This window comes from Hypoxylon trugodes (genome assembly GCF_022578975.1).
Source record: "Hypoxylon trugodes strain CBS 135444 unplaced genomic scaffold F4822scaffold_2, whole genome shotgun sequence".
Taxonomy (NCBI): Eukaryota; Fungi; Ascomycota; class Sordariomycetes; order Xylariales; family Hypoxylaceae; genus Hypoxylon; species Hypoxylon trugodes.
In genome coordinates, this window is record NW_026250017.1 from 697,504 (window position 1) to 717,650 (window position 20,147).

The 20,147-nt window shown below is 46.3% G+C and overlaps 3 protein-coding genes across 3 annotated transcripts; 1 reads left to right on the plus strand and 2 right to left on the minus strand.

Annotated features, from left to right (window-relative positions):
• Positions 1 to 3,103: 3,103 nt before the first annotated feature.
• On the minus strand, positions 3,104 to 4,443 carry F4822DRAFT_110604 (uncharacterized protein). The gene is made up of 3 exons (XM_051452458.1): positions 4,039 to 4,443; positions 3,589 to 3,980; positions 3,104 to 3,534 (listed from the first exon to the last, which is right to left on the minus strand). Exons 1-3 carry the CDS (start codon positions 4,211 to 4,213, stop codon positions 3,223 to 3,225), a joined length of 879 nt encoding a protein of 292 aa, XP_051317735.1. The 5' UTR covers positions 4,214 to 4,443; the 3' UTR covers positions 3,104 to 3,222.
• A 10,103-nt stretch (positions 4,444 to 14,546) lies between these two features.
• Positions 14,547 to 17,321, minus strand: F4822DRAFT_389073 (uncharacterized protein). Its single transcript, XM_051456945.1, has 3 exons — positions 16,654 to 17,321; positions 16,550 to 16,589; positions 14,547 to 16,405 (listed from the first exon to the last, which is right to left on the minus strand). The coding sequence occupies exons 1-3, from the start codon at positions 16,873 to 16,875 to the stop codon at positions 14,724 to 14,726; spliced, it is 1,944 nt and encodes a 647-aa protein (XP_051317736.1). The 5' UTR covers positions 16,876 to 17,321; the 3' UTR covers positions 14,547 to 14,723.
• Positions 17,322 to 17,335: 14 nt separating this feature from the next.
• F4822DRAFT_110718 (kinase-like protein) lies at positions 17,336 to 20,122 on the plus strand. Its single transcript, XM_051452459.1, has 3 exons — positions 17,336 to 17,750; positions 17,837 to 18,298; positions 18,361 to 20,122. Exons 1-3 carry the CDS (start codon positions 17,705 to 17,707, stop codon positions 19,962 to 19,964), a joined length of 2,112 nt encoding a protein of 703 aa, XP_051317737.1. The 5' UTR covers positions 17,336 to 17,704; the 3' UTR covers positions 19,965 to 20,122.
• Positions 20,123 to 20,147: the final 25 nt, after the last annotated feature.

The window sequence follows — 20,147 nt, forward strand, 5'->3', positions numbered from 1 at the left end:
AAAAAATAAAGAAGGCGTAATACCGCGGATGTACGCCTACTACGACCCTATGCAATGCTCAAGTTACAGCCTTGGGAACCCGACCTTAAAAAAAAGCTTAGATCCTTGGGTGTATAGGGATATGGAAAACTTCGGTATGCAGGAAGATGCGAATTATTCACATCAGGTGATATGTCGTGTAAGTTGGATAATGTAACTCGCGATACATATACATGTATGTGTTCGCCGCCCTGCTGCGTCCCGCCGGACAGATTTGCCTCTTTGGAATGCTGGATGATTTCGATAGCAACACCTATTGGTTTATCGCCGATGGAGATGTGCGTGGTGCGTGGTAAGATCCAATGATTTCGGATCCCAATGAACAGGTGATGCGGACAGCCGAAGAGGCATACGTCCGATGTCTAAGATAGGCAACCGACCATTCTGTAGCCTAGGGAGGGTGTGGGTTGCGAACTGTGGTGTGTGGTAGCAGTAGCAGCAGTAGTGGTGGGAAGGGTACCGCTTCATTGGCGACGGGTTAATGGATTACGGATAAGATCGAATAGGATTCGAGGGCCGAGGCTGCGGTGCACCAGGGTATGATCTGTAGGATCTGATCAACAGAGCTTACTATTGCTCATTACATTGCCGCGAAGCCCCGACGCTTTGGGAAGTGTGCAACGGTTTTCCTGGGGTTGGAAGGGGGCACAAAATGCAGCTTGATTCACGATAGGAAATCAATTCGTGACCCAGGCCTGCAAGATGTTGCTGTAATAATGGGAAAATGATGCTGTTACCAAGTCATAATTGCTTTTTACCATACATATCGAGTAACACGATAGAAAAAGGGGTTAATTACCTAGGTATTTTTACATGTACTAAGAGAAATGGGGCGTCTGTTACCTTAAGGGGGGGTACGGTAACGCAAGGACGAATGGCAAACGTACATGTATCATGCTAATAGTATGACCTATGGAATAAGGAGACAAGTAAATACATAACTAAAGTAGGGAATATCTCTGTAATTAAAGGTACTAGTAGACAATACGAGGGTCCAGTATGAAGCATTAACAGGCAATACCAAGTAGGTAGCGTATCCAATCTCATCGTGATCAGCATTGCTGATGAAAATCATCAACTGGCTGCCCCCCGCCCAATTCGGGCCAGTCCTTGAAAGTCCCCGACGGAAAAGGAATTCTCATCTTCCTTATTACAACAATGCCCCCACACAAAGCCTCAAATGCCTGGCATTGCCAAGCCCCCATCTTGACTCCATCTACCACGCGACTTACCAGGGCCAGGCCTGTGATCTACGAAACGCTATTATGAAATAGGTACTCAACTACGTATTACCCAGTTCGCCTAGCTCCGTAGCGCCGTATTACTATGCAATAGGAAGTCTGCAATGTAAGTAAAGTAGGCAAGCTAGAAAATGATGATGACGACGGTTGGGTAGTATCGTTCCTCTTCTCCCCTCCCTTCCAAATCGTACCGATAGAATTAGTCTCGTAGAAACTAGTTGTGGGTTATGAGGCAATTTGGTATATCCGCTTGTGGTAATCATAAGGTTACATATTGCGGGTTAGTTGGTTACATATTCTTGGAATCTGTGCGGGCCGGGTCATAACGCGGTAACAATGCGTGTATGTGTGCGTTTATAACCTACAGAACGTGATAGTGTCGCAGCGCCAAGAGGAACGAGAAACTGGTGATCTAGTAAACTGGAAGAGGCCTTCCTTGTTGTTACCTTGCGTCCTTAATGTAGGTACAACATACCTAGTGTATAGTACTTAGGTGATATCGAGATCAACAAAATGCCAGATGAAGTAATAGATGTGACTACTACACTCTCAAACATCATAGCCGCGCAGGAAAATAGACTTAATATACTAATTATTAGCATTACGTCTCGTATGCCTCCTAGGTTGACTTCGGCCCTACAAAGTAAAGTGATAAGCACCGCTATACCTTCTTAGCAACTTACTAAATCTTCCATCTTAATCTACTACACAGTGATATACGTAAACGAAACTACCGAAGTATCGGAACAATCCATCTAATAGCAGGCCCTATTATAGGTAAGGGTTCTTCTGTTCAAATCACCGAATCTTCAAGTTTACGGGCGTCGTTAACCTTCCATCCAAGGCAATGTTGCGATCTCTTTGAATAATACGATGAAGTCCTACTTTTGATAATACCTCAAAAAGATAATAAAGTTGTTTCTGACTCAACAAAATTTTCGAGGCTTGACCCCTACGTGAATCTCGAAACACAGCGTAGAGCAAACTTCCCCATGCAGGGGCAAATTCCTTACCATCCAGCCATCGAAACAAGGTTACCTGCATAGCGACGTTTCTTCTCCCTGCCTACTCGAGTACTGGGGAAACAAGCTTAATATAATGTGTCGTTTGGTAACAAACCCTATTTGTTACTTACGTCTTCATGCAGAAAATATGTGGATAATGTAGCGGAATAAATCACTGTAGAATGCGAAAAGTGAGGCTTTGTAAATAGTATTTTTGAAATATTCGTAAGATTTTGATTCTCATAGCTCTGCCTATAGCAAAGCTACTTTGTTTTAACCCAACCAGATTCATCTCCCCTCCCATCATACATAAACTCTCCTTTGAATGCCCGACCCTTTCGGCCCTATTGGTACAGTTTCTCATCCCTCCCTTTGCAGTCCTTGTTCTATACATTAGGACTAGACAGAAATAAATACTGTAGAAAATGCTTCATATACCGTAAAACGAGAGGTAAGACTGCTCTTGTTTTTGGATGTTCCAAACAAATGTCCCTCCCAAAATGATTTGTGTAAAACGCCGGTGTAAATGCCCCAAGTTGGTAGTCCGATGCTCCTCATCAATGAACAGTCACATCCTGCGCAGTGAAATGCAACCGGTTACCTATCCCGCCATTCCCATCCCAGTAAGCAAATAAAGGTAGACCGCCTCCCCTTAAAACGGCCCGAACGGTCGAAAATAAATAGGCATCGTGACTTTGGATAGTCGGGCAGGTAAAAATAAAAATAGACAGAAAATCAGCGAGTGCTTTTTTGGAGAAAAAGAAGGCGGCCGTTCAAGATCGTAGCGTAACCCGCGCGCGCACATGGGTATCAAATGCATCCTTCATATCCGTAACCCTCTCGGCTCTTTGCAGACCTCCTCTTTAGGACAGCAGCGCCGGATTAAGTCGTATTAGGAATAAACAGTAAAAATAATGAATTATCGATTCGATATCGGCCTAGCGATGGTGGGACGAACTGCCGTTGTCGTGGCATCCCCGTTCGTGTCTCTTCATGTTGCTTCGCACACTAAATGCTTTCCCGCAACCCGCGTGTGGGCACTTGAAGGGCTTCTCGCCTGTATGTGAGTGGCTATGGATCCGTAGAGAGCTCGGTCTCGAAAATGCTTTGTTGCAAGTCTGGCAAATGTAACGGTCCTGCGACTGGGGGAAAGAAGCCGCTGAAGATGGAGAGATGTAGTGATGGTGTTGCCATGGGTTGCCACCTGGAGCTGGTGCTAGAGAAACTGTCACTGGTAAGGGAGGAAAGGTCTATAGGCAAATTAGTACCCAGTTGAAACTGCTGGACGATATGATTAAACCAACCTGTGGTAGTGGTCTCTGGTAGTAAAGCCCTGAGATCTGTGGTTGCGCTGGTTGGGCTCCAGGAAGGGTAGCAGGATAGTAAGATGGCATTGGCGCCTGGCCAAGATATGTTGGCGCGGTAAAGGCGGGTTGTGGGAATGCTGGAGCCTGGACGGGCATACGAGGCGCGGCAGCCGACATTTGTTGACGATGAACATCCTCTAGAGGCGGGGTGGTCTCGTAATAATAGTTTGGTGCTGATACTACGGAAACTGATCTCGTCGAGGGTGAGTTGTAGCCCTCGAAGGAGGCATCCGAGCTCATAGGAGGCGTAGGAGGTAAAGCAGCTCGAGAAAGTCCGTTACCCACACAGTGAGACGAATTTGGTCGAGTCTCTGCTTTTACTGATGGAGCTGCTGTGAGTCTTAGTACTTCGCCGTCGACATTCTAAATGTTGTAATTCGCTCATACCTTGTTGAGACTGCGGAGACTGCTCGGTCGTCGGTGATCCAGCATCGGCCATTACTAGTAAGTTGGAAATAGAGGGTAGTGAACATTTCGATGTTTCGTCCATTGGAGGTGATGGAGGCGGTTGCGGATATCCGTACTGAGCACCAGGCTGCGTTGCGTACATGGCGGTGGCCATTGTATATGTATTAGGTTAAGATGAATATATATAGTTGACGATATTAACACTAGTGTTTCTTGTCGACGATAGTCGTAGATATTAGTTGCTGAAAGGCTTTTGTGCGTTACTGGTAGGAAGTGACACTCGTGGATCCTCGGTATTTTTTAAGAGGCGATTAATGATTCTGAAGACGACAGTTGGGAAATATGTACGGGGAGTGTGGATACTTAAGTATATGCGGTAGATGGTGGGCGGACGACGAGGGTTGACGATGTATCTATCAGATCTTCCCGGCAAGTATAATATAAACGACGATCAAGCGTCAATCCATACATAAACCCTGGAGAACAACTGTCACAAATTGGTGTGGGTCACGGCAGACCTGGGTTGAAAATCAACAGTAGATCGCCGGTATCGAAGGTACCTCCTGCATCATCGGCAAAGTACTTATAGCGCCCCTTATTAATGGGTGAGCGGTGATGTATTGGAAATCCATGTGCGGCGATGGGGTCTCTGGAACTGCTTATGGTCGCCGCCTCTTTTTAGTGGTCCCTAGAGCATGGGCTGATGCAAAGAGTACCGCAGTACATACAGTATGTGTTATGGGAGAAGCTGTGCATGTGGGTGAGATCGAAAGGATGGGCATAAGAGAACGGCTCCGCTGGGATTCTCGTGGGATCGCTCAAGGTCAAACAGCTACTGGCTATTACGCCTATGCACCAACAAGGGTCCAATAAAGACGTCCGTGTGCGTGGTCTTCTGCACTCTAGACATCCCCGGTGGACCGTTTAAGCTCATCCCTTCTTGTTCATCTTCTGCTGCTTCCTCCTCCTCACTCCAAAGTCTTGGCTAAAGCCAAGCATAGGAAATCCTCGCTGAATATGCGGTTGTGGTATTGCTGGGTGCATGGCATATCCGGGCCACGATTTCCCCTTAGGGGTATACTGCCGTCCGGATAGTTGGTCTGTGACCCTTGTCTTGGTACACTTCGGACAAGGGACCCGGTTTAGTTCATGTGGAGAGTAGGGGACTTGAGACGACAACGGACTCGAGGTTAGCGTCGTAGAGGTCTTTTAAGCCCTGCCGAGCCTGTGCTGTGACCGGATTGTCAAGCTGATCTTATGCCGTCCCTCCCCACGAGTCCTGACAACGCATGCTGCAATGGTTCTCCGCGCATCTGTCAATCTTTCGGATGACTGCTGCTTTCTATCCCAAAATGTTTTGATCTGTTCAGACCATGCTGCAGATTCTCAGATCTATCCGTGAGTTATAATCCGGCTTATTCGGGACTTACGGCAACAGCATTGATCAAGACCTGCAACAAGGAGTTGTTCGGTATCGTCAGTTACCGTGCTTAATAAGGTTAGGTAGTCCATGCGTCTGTTTGTTGATGTTTATTTGTTTATTTTCTCTATTTATTTGCATAGTTGATTCTCCTACGGCTCGCCTCTAGACGAAGCGGAAGTAAGCTAAGAGGCCTAAGTGAGCCATGGTTCGTGAGCTGCTCGTAAATCTTGTAGAGTTTTAATATTAAGACATCGTATTCGTTGAAGACTAGATCGAGTTACGAAAGAGAGCCGCAGCTGTCCGCATTGATCTAAATAGTCCTCATACATTTTGAAGTACATGAGCCCTACCAGCTCATGCAGCAAAGTGCCTGTGGGATGGGAATATCCGAGGTGAAGGAAAGGGTCTTTGCATATCAAGCTCCGCACCGCAGTCCTACGAGACGGGTCCACGACCAGCCCCAGAGAAAGGAACCCCCAATGCTTGGCGATACTTAGGAGATAGCCTTATTAAACGAAACTTATGCTCTCATACGTAATAATTTCATATCCATGGCGCTGGCTCAATTTTTATAATGTCAATTGGGTGAAGCAAAGATAGGTTACACATACTGGCCAGAGTAATAAAATTTCATAGATACCTATCTCCTATGATGATACCTAGGTATGACTATATGATCAGCTAATACGCAGTCCTCATAATAATATAGGCGTCATAAAGACGTGGGTCTCTTTATTAGTCTGTTAGTTAAAATGTTTCTTATAAGAAACATTCGGAGGCTTTTTCAGAAACGAATGCCAATCTCATATGATCGTCAACTTGGCGCCAGGAATCTGCTCGCTTAGGCAGGGTGGTCTGTGACTAACAAGGGTTTATTTTGCCCTGGGACTTAAGTGCTCTTTTTAGTGTATCTTTTTGGTCATGTCCTTGGTCTTCGCTGCGGGCTCTACCCCTTAACGTGGTCTGTGATCGACAGCCTAGAACTCGAACAAGGATGGTGGGCTCTCCTTCGGGATGGTAGCTATTTTGCTTACCCTATAAAACCCCTGCCTCCCTGACACCTTAGCTCCCAAAGCGAGACAACCCCGTGAGGAAAGGCATTGAAGGGACAAACAAGTTCCGAGCTATCTGGCACGAGCCAAGTCACCATACAACTCCGCTTGCTTCAGCATGCTGTCCTGCCCTGCACTATGTACCGCTAGATTGGGGTTAATTGACACCTAATAGCAGATTATGTTGAGACATCTGCAGTCGGATTCGACCCTTCGTCTGATACTATGATATTTTAAGATCGGATGTCGGAACAGAAGCAACATTTCTCCAATAATCTCTTATAGATAATTCTCAATAATGCTTTTGTTCTTGATTTTTATTAGGCGCAGAAGAGAATACAAGAATAAGAAAAGAAATAGCCCCCACAATCATTGCGTCGCCTTCTAGTCTCTGCTTCTAGCCTCTGTACTTTGCAACTATTAACGAAGAGGCAACAAGTGAAATTAGCAAGTCAAGTCCAAGCGATGGAGAAGCTAAAAGCCACGTGAATCCTAGAAGTAAATTGCTTTTTTATCACTTAGCTTCGTCCACGATGTACAGATCGCTCGAGACTCCAGATCATGGAAAAGGATTGAGGCTTGCATAGCGGCACGCTAGATGAGCGCCAGAACAACACCAGAACGTGTTAGCAAGTAGCTAACTACGTAGTATATACCTAATACAATGCTGCGTTAAGTGACCTATCGGTACCTCTATGGTTTTTGCCTCTTATTATTCCCTCCATCCCCGCCTATCTATGACATATTCGGGTCCAATCATACGTACATACACCCAACATGACGGGTTGGTCAGATGAATTGAATCTAATGCTTATTAGAGCTTAGAAGGAGCTATTATCGCTTCGGTCTTCGTACCAATCGGCATTTGCCAGTGCCTGTAAATAATGATAATAATCTTACTACACGTGGAAAGGGTTTTGATGAAAAGGGGTACATCGTATTTGACGTACCTACATTTATCTTTAATATAATTTTAATGAAGCTATTACTTGCATTACGTAGATAATACCTGGTATAATTAGAAGGATTTGTCCTTCCACAATTTTTTCTCTCAAATATGAAATTTTTGTTTTGTAATATTCAACATCCACTTTGGTAAACATATCTCACGGTACCTGGGTAAATCGAAAATCCCAATCCATATCATACTAATCGTAGATCAAATTTAAGTCAACTTGGAAAAGATGCTCTATACTTTAACAGAACGTCGGGTTGTTACGTGTATGTAAGTACGTGTAATCTACTACATACTGAGATATAAGGGAGATCAAGCATATTCAAACTAACTAGAATGGGTATCAAAAGACGGGGCTACTTCGGAGGCTCTGGCTTAATCCTTGTCGATAGTGATGTGATGTTGTTGGTTAAAGGTGGGTGACAGAATAATTTTTGCACCAAGCAGTTCGCGGGGAGAGCGTGTAAAATTATGCTATCCACTCGTTTATTTTTCTTTGAGATATTATAATCCACCCCACCCTCATCTGACATGGAATACCTGGGGATTTTCCCTAAGCGATGAGCGCTAAGGCACAATGCTGATCTCATGTCACCCGGCTCCCGCAAGCTACTCCCCCGACGGCGCCCTAAACCCACGCCGCCTATGTTGATCTCGACCCCTAATCCAAGCTTTTTTAATGAACAGTAACGTTTTTCGGGTCACCTTCCTTGATCGATGTCATCACTTCCAATAACATCGATATTATGATATTTATCATCGCCTATTCCCGATCCTATCGGGGACACTCGAGCCTTTTTATGAGCTTGACAGAGGCCGAGTCTTTCCAGTTCAAGAAGTCGTTACGCATATCTCAGAACGTAGGTTACTTAGGTATTTAAACTGTCTTCCAAGATACTACACTTCGACGGTAGACATAACATAGCAACTTGATAGTCAATACCACTCATAAAGATGAAGGTGAAGTATATGAAATACAAAAATATTCACAACCATCCCGGATAATTACTTCTTTACTAACCACATATATTGCATAGTTGGTTAGATATGAATCTACCCCCACCTATCTCGTTTATTTTGTTTGGGAATGATGTTACTTGAGAATTCCATAGTCTTAAGTTTTGAGGTCTCGTTTAGCAAGTTCCTTGTAATATGAGGCGTAGAGAGGCTTGGTCGTTTTGAGGAAGGACGTGCGAAGTTGAAGATCAACCTGTTTAATAACTAGGTACATGAAATACAGAAAACAGGATCTCCGGTCAGCCCTATCAATTTCATTTATTAGAACTTAATTTTCTAGGACTCAAGTTCCCTCCAAAGTCTAAGTGCAAGGAAAGTTCTGAGGCATATTAGGAACTATCTAATTTCCTCTATGTCATTGCGTTGCACTGGATTTGAAGCTACCTGCGGCTATGATAATTCTTCCAGAATCTAGTACAGTAAATTTCATCGGAGTTGATAACCAAGACGGGGTAGTAAGATCGACGATCTGAGCATGGGTTATTGATCCCGAGCCATGGAAATCTTCCCCATTAATCATCCATTTACGTTCTTACATCCTTGTAAAGGACTAGGTTGGTTTCCCAATCAGGATATGTTCTCACGAGATTAGGAGATGAGCAATTGCTTTTCTTAGTCATGAGGTTCTCACGAAATTGCTCTTTTGCTTAGGACTTTGGTATGTACCTACCGAGACGTGTAAGCCCTCTGACCACTCATGTGTGTAATTGTATGTACCTAACATGGCCCCTAAAGTACACACGGCACCTACCTAAGGAGCCTTCTATGTCTTTCCCGAGCGTAAGGGCACGTATAATGCATTTCTTTCCAGACGACACCGTGGCACCCCGCCCCCCACAACGCCCAACCAGAAATCACAGCCCCAAGCTGATGCCCGACGTAAACTAACATATCAAATATTCCACCTGGTCTTCGGCAATATTCCCATCATGAATGGTAATTATCTGTGCTCTTTACCGAAATGTCAGCTACAATAATCAGACCGGTAGGGAGGTCAAGTAGGTTATATTCCTCCAATCATGGGAATAGAAAATGGACTAACATTCGAATACGTATCTGCCTTCTCACTCTTACGTTTATACCGTGCATACAATTTTATGAGCCATTCAGGAGCTGGATGGGATTACATGGCTGGTCAGATTCTTCAATGACAACTCATCAAGCTTGGATTGGCTAGTGGTAGCCAACCACAGGGCTGGCTTCTTCACTCCCTAAGGTCTCCGAAAGCCGTGATCATCCAGGATGTTTTGCAGCGGTAGTGGCAGCGAAGTAGCCCATCAATTCTGCAGGCTTGACTTATCGTCGTTACACGCGCGAGTTTCAGTAAGAATGACAGATGATATATGTCGTTACATATCACCGTTGCTTTCCTTCGAGTTGCAATGACTCTAACAACCAAAGCTTCTAGGCCTCAACCTTCTTTCTCGAATAGAGGGGAAGACCGGGGCCAACACGAATATTCTCAAGAATCGAGAGGACATCCGGTGTTGGCTGTAAACCTCGGTGTTCCGCGTCGACTAGGTATCAGCCGACTGTCGCTTGCTATGGCCTGATGTGGCTACTCCTACAAGATATCCCAGTGGCCTAGATCGCCCCTAGTGCTGCGCCGATATTCCATGCATAATGTTAGATGTGCTGAAGACGGGATATTTTACATGCTAAGTCAGGGAATTGATAGACCCTGGTGTACAACGAGGTTAATAAAAACCTAGAACCGAGAGCCGCATTCAGTGTTGCTTCCCCAGTGCGAGAATAAAGTCAATATGGATGCTACTTACATCGGGTCTGAGACCCAATAAGAACCATGCATGCAAAATGCTGTTCTCAGATCGCCAATATATGAAGCTAACTATAGCGAGCAGCTCTGTTTAATAGGTTGAAGGTTAACTTCGGGTATGTAGCCGTGCATAATAACTGATCATTTGACTTGATTTTCCATCATCGAACCCAACAGCATACCATACCATCCTTCTGGATATATCGTCGAGCTCACCGGCCTAGCCGGGGTATTCGATGATCTGCCTAAAGCTGCTACTGCACAGATGGGGCGTCTAGTTAAGAGGAGCTGGAGATGTTCGTTAAAGATACAAGCTGTATGATGGAATATTTGCTCCTTAGGCGAGATATTTCCCAGCCATGCCGCAACCTATATCAGCCACGTTATACCTGCTTTTGCCAGTTCCTATAGGCGTTTGGTTTCCTGCCAAGTCGGACCCAAGGCACTACGAAGTCATAGCCGAGCTGTGATGTATATTAATGGTATCTAGACCGTTTCTAGTAATAAACCTGTATGTATGTCTAAATATATAGCATGCACAGTTTAAGGCCTAAGTCAAGGCGCCCGTTGCAAGCTGGGAACTGAATACTTCAGGAGTTCCCACCTCATTGCCTTTTTCATCGAGCGACCCCCTCCTGTGTCTACTTCTCTGAGCTGATAGATACCTCATAGGACTCCGACGATAATAAGACGGAGGTACTTCTATTGGGCCTCACTCCGGTACACGTATGCCATGGTATGGATAGCATATTACCTCTTTTCTTTTGTGAGCTCAGACGTTCACTGCATAATGCTTAAAAGGGTGGTCATGATGTTTCTTGCTATATCCCTAGGTACGTACCATACCTAAGTAGATAAATATCCAGGTACCTAGTCTCCACGCGCTGGCGCCTCCTCTATTACCCACGGCAGGTCACGTATATGAGTAGGTAGCACTCCGTTGTCGGCTGTCGACGGGATATCAGATGTGGAACACTACATACTGACACCGGGTGGATGTGAGATGGCCCTATGAGAAGCATGTATTCAATTTTAGATAAATTGCGCCTTTCAAGTTACCAATAGGAGCCATAGATCCAGTAGTTAAAAATTACATGTCATATATCACACTCTCTTGCCCACGCTATGAATAAGCGAGAATTGCCTTTATTTTCGTTGTCATTACCATTCATGCGAGCAGCCTTATTTATTAGTTGATCCAGATGGTTACACTTTAGAGATCCTCCCAGGCCGTTGGGCTGGAGCTGCAGGCAGGGGTCCAGGGTGAATAAAATCCCTATGAGCACTGAAAGGTACAGCTTACACAGACCCTTTACTCCTCATAATGACATCAATCAGCGACCTCCTCGACGCAAGGATTGGGGGATGTTTTTACAATGTAACTTTTCTTTTCAGCAACCCCCTTCTCATCCATAAGCTTCGACTAAGCCAGTCTCTTCTATCATACCGGGTATGGATCGACAGGCGCCTACATGTACCGGGTGTCGTAGATCCCCGAGTAGATCACCAAGATCTCTGGAGTAGCTTGATTTTGGAGCCTCTTTAAACATGTCTACCTAGGTATGATAGACATGCGTATAATATGCGACATAGTCCTCGTGTTAGCCTGGCATGATACTTTTATGATTACAATTACGACAATACCTACCCCCATCGCCTCATTACCACGTAGGCAACCCTACTTGTTGCTTCCATACGGCAGCTATCGATGTCGATCATCGACTCCTCCCTTCCATCTCGGTTCCATCCGGTGGGAAGCTGTCAGCTTCTGTGACGACCCTGACAGCCTTGGTTTATATTACGACAAGTTCGGTATTGGTTATCCTGGCGGAATTGATGTCCCGAAATAATAGCCATGGCTCAAAAAGGTGACGTTTCCTCGTAAGCTTCCAAGACTTCCGAGATTAATAGGCTTTAGGGGTATTGCTGCAAGCTCCCGCAAGGGGCGGGCTGAGAGATGTCCCACTGCCTCAAGTTTTAGAAGTCGATAGTCTTTATGATGGGCTGATTCAATACGCAACTCAGCTTGTTCCCCGGAGTCATCACACGGCAGTGGCTTGTCGGCGTGAAGAATAAGCAAGTAGCCTTATTGTGACCTGGGAAAACTTACGCCTCATGTCCAAAAGCGGTATGCGTTACGAGCAGTGTCGGCTCATATAATCAAGACATGCACACCCCTACTATCAGCCATCATCGGAACCTGCATGGCCTATTCCAGCGCCTAAGCAGCCCAACGTCTAATGTTACTCACGTGGCTGGCGAGATTGCTTATCAATCTTGGAAAACATTCTCGGATCGACATTCCTTTCCACGATGTTTTCACACGCGCTTGCCGAGGTGCACCATGACACCCTGGAAGCTCTTTGCTTTTTCTATTCCTCTTTAATAAAATGAAGCTATAAAATAGCCTGAAACATCAAGGGAACTAGAATTTGTGATCAGTCATAATGACTATCCAACTTTTGGTTTATCTACAACTAGTTTTCTGCATGGCCCAACCCGACGCCATCGTTACTCGGCCGAGATCTTAGCGTACGCGTTAGGTCTCGCACATATACCATCTTGTTCGGGATCCTCGGGGTCTTCTAGACACAATCTATTCGGAGCTTCTTGGAGGTTCTCAAGGCCAACAGGAATCAACCCGCTCCGTCAAGCGCGAGTCGCATAATACACCGAGAATTTATTAGTTATGCATTTCGATATGAACCAACACGGTAGGTCAATAAATGGGGGTGGGTACAGGCTGCATCTTGCCACCCCTTTCTGCAAGCAATCACATCTTAGATGGCCCGGCCGAAAATGAGCACTAGAAGCGCCATCATTGCACGACTGACGCCTCAAGAGGGGTGGCCAGCGAAGCGGCTCGGGGTGAGCTCCAAATCCCAGGCCTGAGGGCTGGGCTCCGTAAGCAAGAAAAACCCGCTCACCGGATGCAGCCTCCCTATGTGCCGTCCCTTACACCCGGGGCGCCGATCCCATCCCGCGCTGGCGCGCTTGTTACTTTTTGAAAGACGATCAGCAGGGGTATGACTGGGCTGGCGTTCTGTTGTGAGATTGGATATAGTAGATAGACTGGTAGTTAATGTACAGATAGGTTTTACCACCTACGTAGGTACCTCCATTCCCAAGCCCATTTCACGTGTCGATCCCCCGGCATAGCCCAGCCAGTGGGGGAGTTCCGTAGGGGAGGAGGGACTTTTTCTCGAGTTCGTATCACGGCAAATGTTTCCACTACACTGTGTAACCGACCATTAGAGAAATAACATTTTATGTAGCCTCGCCCATGCGTGTGAGCAGCCGCCGATCGTGACTCGCATAATTCCCCAACCGCACTAACTTCGTATAGGTATTCGCTGGCCCAGACTGTGGCAATATGCAGGAAGCTATGCCGCGCCGCCAACAAGTCTCCTATATGCCGACAGCCCTATCTCCGTGGATATGTCCAGCGAAGTATGTAACTCACAAGACCCCGATATGGTGGTGTTCATCGGTATGGTGTCCAATCTATGTTCAGGCAACAAGAGGGTAACCACGCAAGAGTCTTGTATATCTCCATCTGGCCGAACACTTCTATTTCCGGGGGCATATTTATATAGCCCCCTCTTGTCATCAGCTAGTCAAGATTCCTTGGAAACGCGTGGATTGTGACGTAGCGGGTCGGGGCTTAAGCCGAATCATACCGGAGTGATTACGTGCATTCACTCTGCTGTAATTGTAGATAGCGTAGAAAGACGAATCCAGTTTGAGGGCTGCGAAGCTTCAAAGGTGTGAAAACTAAGGTACATACGAATGCAAGTAAATCATCAGGCCTTCAATGAGATTTTCCTAGATCCCATCATGGTACAGTCAAACTGACATAAATGGCTAGGTGATAAGGACATTGACATCATTTTCATGGCTTGGGGATCGAATATAGCACTCCAATCCTACAAAGTCACTATGCCCCAGTACACCTAAATTTATTAAGAACTGTTGATTAAGTTGCTTAATGTGTGTTTTTCTGTTTACCTTCTAATTTGTTTTCGGACTTTCTTTTCAGTGGGGGTCAATGCTAGACTTCTTAATGTTGTAATAGCGACAGGAGAAAGCCCAACGCGTAGCGGCATAGGCGACATGATAGAATCTCAATATAGCGTATGATGCCCCTGGGGAAAGCCTTCTTACAGCCAATTCCCCTTAATACTTGAGCGCTAAGACATACTCCTCCTGCATAGGTAAGCCCATAAGCTTAGGGTAGTTGTAGGATAGCTGCATTAAGTGTAAATTGCCCCCCGGAGTATCAAATCAGTGCTCGCGATACTGTCCTTAAGCCCTAATATCCAGGGGCTGGGTGCCTGGTGAGCCCTTCAAACTCCGAAAGCTCAAAACTCGCATAATTCAAGACGGATGTCAAATGTCTAACGCATAATAGAGATCTATTTATCAGATGCATTGTTATTTCTATGCGTCTAGCTTAAGTTTTTCTAACATTGTATCAATCTTTTGTAGCAAGATCTGGTAATTTATGGCGTCGGATGCGAATTCATCTTCGACAAGTTCCCCATCTAAAGTCCTGACTACACCACCGGACATAGTCAAAGCCTCTGACACTTCTGCTTTCGCAGAAACGACATCGGACTTTTCCGCCTCGACAACACCATCATCAGTCCTGTCACCTGTCATAATGCCGTTCGCTTCTGAGTTCAGTAATTCTGCTGCTGTTGCGCTAATTTCGCCGTTTTCGTCCATCATCTCGTCTAAACCTGCATCCTCGAACCGTAGCCTGAAACGCTCAGACAGGTAGTACCGAATATCGTCCAGCAGTTCGATCGTATCCGTCTCTTCTCTCGTCTGAAGCCTTGAGGCACTTTCCTGGATTAACTCCATGAACTCCTCTTCATCAATATAGTCCTCCAAACGATACGCGAGGTACCGAGCAGCGAATTCTTCCAGCCGCTGGACTTTCAAGTCCCAAGCTGCGTGTATAACGTCATATACATTGATAGGCTCCACCTCCACTTCAGCTTCGTCGTCTTCGTTTTCGTCTTCGTGGGCGTGGGTCCGGTCAATCAGGACATTGTTGTTACCACTTCCCAATGTACTGATGGCGACTGCGGCTTTGCTCTTTAGCTTGTCCAAGAACAACATATCCGACGCATAGAGTAGATCCAATCCGAGTTCAAGAGGACATTCGACTTTCTCCGTATAGAGAAACGTAAGAATGATTTCAAGAACCTCCGGTAGGCAATCTATCTTGATAACGTGTAGGTGTTCCGCTGTTTGCGCCTCGCGAAATACGCTGGAAAACATAGTTTCGAAGTATGGCGAACGGATGAGTATCGCTTTATGAGCAGGGTACAATACGGATTTCCTGGCTTTCCTGGAGCCGTTCTGCCTCTGTGTTTCTGCACCCGGTCCAATGGGAATTCCGTTCGATTCTTCTTGCTTGTCAACATCCTCGCCATCCTCGCCTCCCTCGTCAGCTCGCAAGAGACAATCCGCAAATATGGAGTTGTCGTGTGGCCATTTCACTTCTTGGGCTTTCCTAGTATCGACAACCATCTTGTGTCCAAGAACCTTCTCCTGGAAGAAGCCTTCTATTTGCCCCTGGGCTCTGTTGACTTCATCTTGATGCCTCTGTCGTGCCAATCGCCGATCGCCGCCCGAAAGAATAGCTTCCCAAAGTTTGTCAATCTCCAACTGCTTGCTGATTTTATCCACCCCAGTTAGGACCTCTTCCTCGGTGGCGCTACTTCGGGGGTCGACTAAATCCCTTGGAATGTCGCCTAAGTATAAATACCGCATAACAATTTGAAACGATTCAACTGGTATCGACTGGGGTAGCTTCCAGGTCTCCAAACCAGGGGCCTCGGCAAGTTTCTTTTGAAAGTAAGGTGACCTGGCGGACAAGAGAAATTTGTGTAGTTCGAACGACGTCGATGCCGCTATCAATGTAATGTCGGAAGTCTTCGGCGCTTCCCTTGTGAGCAATGCGCTGATATGAGCAGCCCATGGTTGCAGGGGATCAGTAGACTTCGAGTAGTCATATTTCAGGAGCAAGTTCCGGATCTTGTCATTTAAAGCGTTGTAGATACATCGCTCCCCCTGGAATGTATCGCGTTCCGCCAGAGCACCGGATTCAACTGCGACATTTGTAATCAGTAAGATATCAAAGGAACATTTTCTCTTTTTATATCCATAATGGTAAGGCAATTTCGCATAAAACAATTCTACTTGGTCCGGGTGCTAGCGCAGGGGAATCCGGAGTCTGGAGCCAGAATACGTACTCAATAACTCAACTAACTCATAATGCCCGCAGAGACTTGCCTAGACGGTAGTCAGCCGCCTGGGATCTTGGAGCATAATGAAAAGGCGGACAAGCCCTACTCACAATGATGAGTGGAGTGTAATCGAACCTGTCTTTGCCATTTATGTTGACGCCAGCAGAAACTAACTCCTGAGTCCGCTTCAGGTCGCCTCTTCGACAGGCCTGTAACAGCTCATTGAATTCACTACTTAGATCGAGGGGATTTTCATCACGAAGCACGCCACTTCTGACTAATTCAATATCATCTTTCAATTTCGCTTCTAGTTCGTGTTTTCGAAGAACCATGGTAGGCTAGAAGAAGAGGTTAAATATAACTAAGGGAGTGCAGTTCAGAGAAATGTCGGCAATCCTCTGGCTATCGCTGTTGAGAATGAATTTGGCAGAATCGTGAAGTCCGATATCTCCGAAATAATGGGATTGCCACATTTGGATGAAGGATTGGATACGGAATATGTTATCACGGAGAAACGGTGATAATACTATCACGTGGCCAAGCTACTGTAGGTACTGTGCCAGACAAGCCACGTCAATTCCTAATGGTTGGATGCAGGTGTTCGGGATGGTCCCGTGGAAGTAGCGAACATGTTCTTAGCCTATAAAGTTTCGCCTATATAGTACGGATTGATACTAACCCCAGAATTATCAGGAGCAAATTGAACTATCGATAAGGACCTCCGACAGCGCTAGCCCAAATATCGACTAGCGTTCTGGAGCTACATGCCTTCGCCCCACATCGTAGCAAGGCAGTTGCTGTGGTCACGGCGAGTTTGTTGACCCAGAATACTAGAACCACTATGAGTAGGCACAGCGCTTGTACCACGAACTGGGGTCCTTCTTTCGTCCCTGCTAGGCTACACGCCGATTAACATTTTCTTGTGCAGATTTTCATTTCAGAACAAACTCAATCCGACTTTTGTTGAACAACAATAAAAGAAACTTCCCGAAGCACTGCATTGCATCTGCATCTTGCATTTCGAATAGCATTTGCCTTTGGCTTTAGGCCGTTCCTTTTTGAAAATAACCTACTCTTTCTCACTAGCTATTGCCTTCTTTTGCCTATGGCCTAGTGCTAAATCTATTCTAACTCTAACATCGCAGTGTCTTCCAATTCACCATGCCCGAGTCTATCGGCGACCAGTACGATGTACTGGAAAAGATCGGTGAGTCTGCGACAACCACCATCACACTCATCCATTCCCTTCATTCCCTAATGATCCTCGACTGACTTGTATCCTCGCAAACATAGGCCATGGCTCATTCGGTATCATCCGCAAGGTCAGAAGAAAGGCCGATGGTATGGTCCTCTGTCGCAAGGAAATCAGTTACCTGAAAATGTCGCAAAAGGAGCGTGAACAATTGCACGCCGAGTTCCAGATCCTATCCACCCTACGACATCCTAACATTGTCGGTTACTACCATCGTGAGCATCTTAAGCAGACTCAGGACCTTCATTTGTACATGGAATATTGTGGTAATGGTGATCTTGGTCGAGTCATCCGAGGCCTCATCCAACAGAAGAAATACGCAGAGGAACAGTTCGTATGGGAAATATTTTCGCAATTGGTTACCGCCTTGTATCGATGCCATTACGGCATTGACCCCCCTGGAGTGGGAGAGAATGTCTTGGAGATCGTTGGCGCTGCTAGTAAGGTGAAGGCTCCTCAGGGAGCCATAACAATTCTCCACAGAGATCTCAAGCCTGAGAATAGTAAGTAGACGAGACTACCTGGTTTTTTTCTTGAAGACGTATACTAACCACTAACTTTCTAGTCTTTCTCGGCGAGAACAACTCCGTTAAGCTTGGTGACTTCGGTTTGTCCAAGATGATCCAATCACACGATTTCGCGTCGACGTACGTCGGTACCCCGTTTTACATGTCCCCCGAGATATGTGCGGCCGAGAGATACACTCTCAAATCCGACATCTGGTCACTGGGCTGTATAATATACGAGCTCTGTGCACGAGAACCTCCGTTCAACGCGAAGACGCACTTTCAGCTTATCCAGAAGATCAAGGAGGGAAAGGTCCCCGCACTTCCGAATGTCTATTCTGCTGAACTTATGGCTGTAATTAGAAGTTGCCTAAAAGTCAATCCAGATTCACGACCGGATACTGCGTCATTGCTGGGCCTCCCGGTAGTGCGTCTAATGCGCAAGGAGAGGGAGGCGGTGGAAGTCAAGCGTGAATTAGAGGTGCGAAATGAAAGACTAAGCTACAAGTTGAAGCAAGTTGAAGATAGACTAGCCAGTATCGAAGCCGACAAAGTCTGCTTCCGACATGAGATCGACGCGCAATTACGACGAGAGTGGGAGGTCAAAGCCCGGCTGGAAATTGACCGTCTTGTCGGCGAGGAAATTACGCAACTTCAACACCGATTTGAAGCCGAGGTGGAAGCAAGAGTCCAAGAGGAACTACAGAAGAAGCATGTGTCATTTGAGCCTATTGAGCCTCCAGAACTTACTTCGTCGCTATCCAAGTCGGACTTTCCACGATCTATTGCTACTAGCACAGACGGCGAAATCTCATCGATCACGGACATCACCGACTATTCTGTAGACTCACCAGAAGAACAGCCTCTTAAGAAGAGTGCGCGTGCAGCTTTTGGCCGAGCCCAGACTATGTTCGAGCGTAATCTTGGAACACCAATGGATGTTGATATGGTATCGCCGTCACCAATGGCGATTGCATCCCTATCATTGTCACCCCGTCGCAACGGCACGAAGGCCCCCATGACGAACAAACCTTCTATCTTTGACCGGAATGATGACGACGAGTTTGATGCTCTCAAACATGAGATTCTTCCTTCTGATTCCGATGATGATACACCCATCATCCCGTCCCCTACTCGCCCGCCGCGATCCAACAAGAACCCTTTTGGTCCCCATAGACCAGTACTCACCTCTACCAAGACGGCACCGATTAACCGTCTAAGAAGCCAGACTTCTATGGCCACCAACAAACCTGCTACAGCACCGCCCGCCTCAGTCCCGGAGCCGCAAGTACGTGCTCAGAACAGCAACGGCGCGTTGAAGGAGAGAGGCAACTCTCCCAACCGAAGACTGAGCAAGATTCCCTCGGTCGCCAATCTCGGCACGCAAAACCCCGAGAGCGGTCTCCAGAGAAAGCCGTCTCTCAAGAAAGACCAGGACCAATCGCTCACCAAGGTTGTGGCGAAGAATAACATTAAGGGCCGCACTCTTGTTGAGCTGCAGCAGGCTAGAGCTGGTGGTCGACCCGTTGAGAGTGCGAATGTTAGTCCCAAACGCACCCTCAAGGATCGAACATTCGCCGAGCCTGCCGTATGGGATCCGGAGAAGGACGAAATGCCCAGCCCGTTTTTGGTGCGTAGGAAGCAGCCAATTAGCCGGGTATAGGCATATGAACACTCCATACTTCACTTCTCCTCTGGATGGACTTTATTGACGCACGCAAACGAGATTCATGATATACCATGCCTGGATTTGGCACGTTATGTGCCACCTTCAAATTTTCCTTTGTCATACCCAGGGGGTGGTTTATCTCGGAATGGCGGCTGGAGGCTAATGACGTTTGGTAGT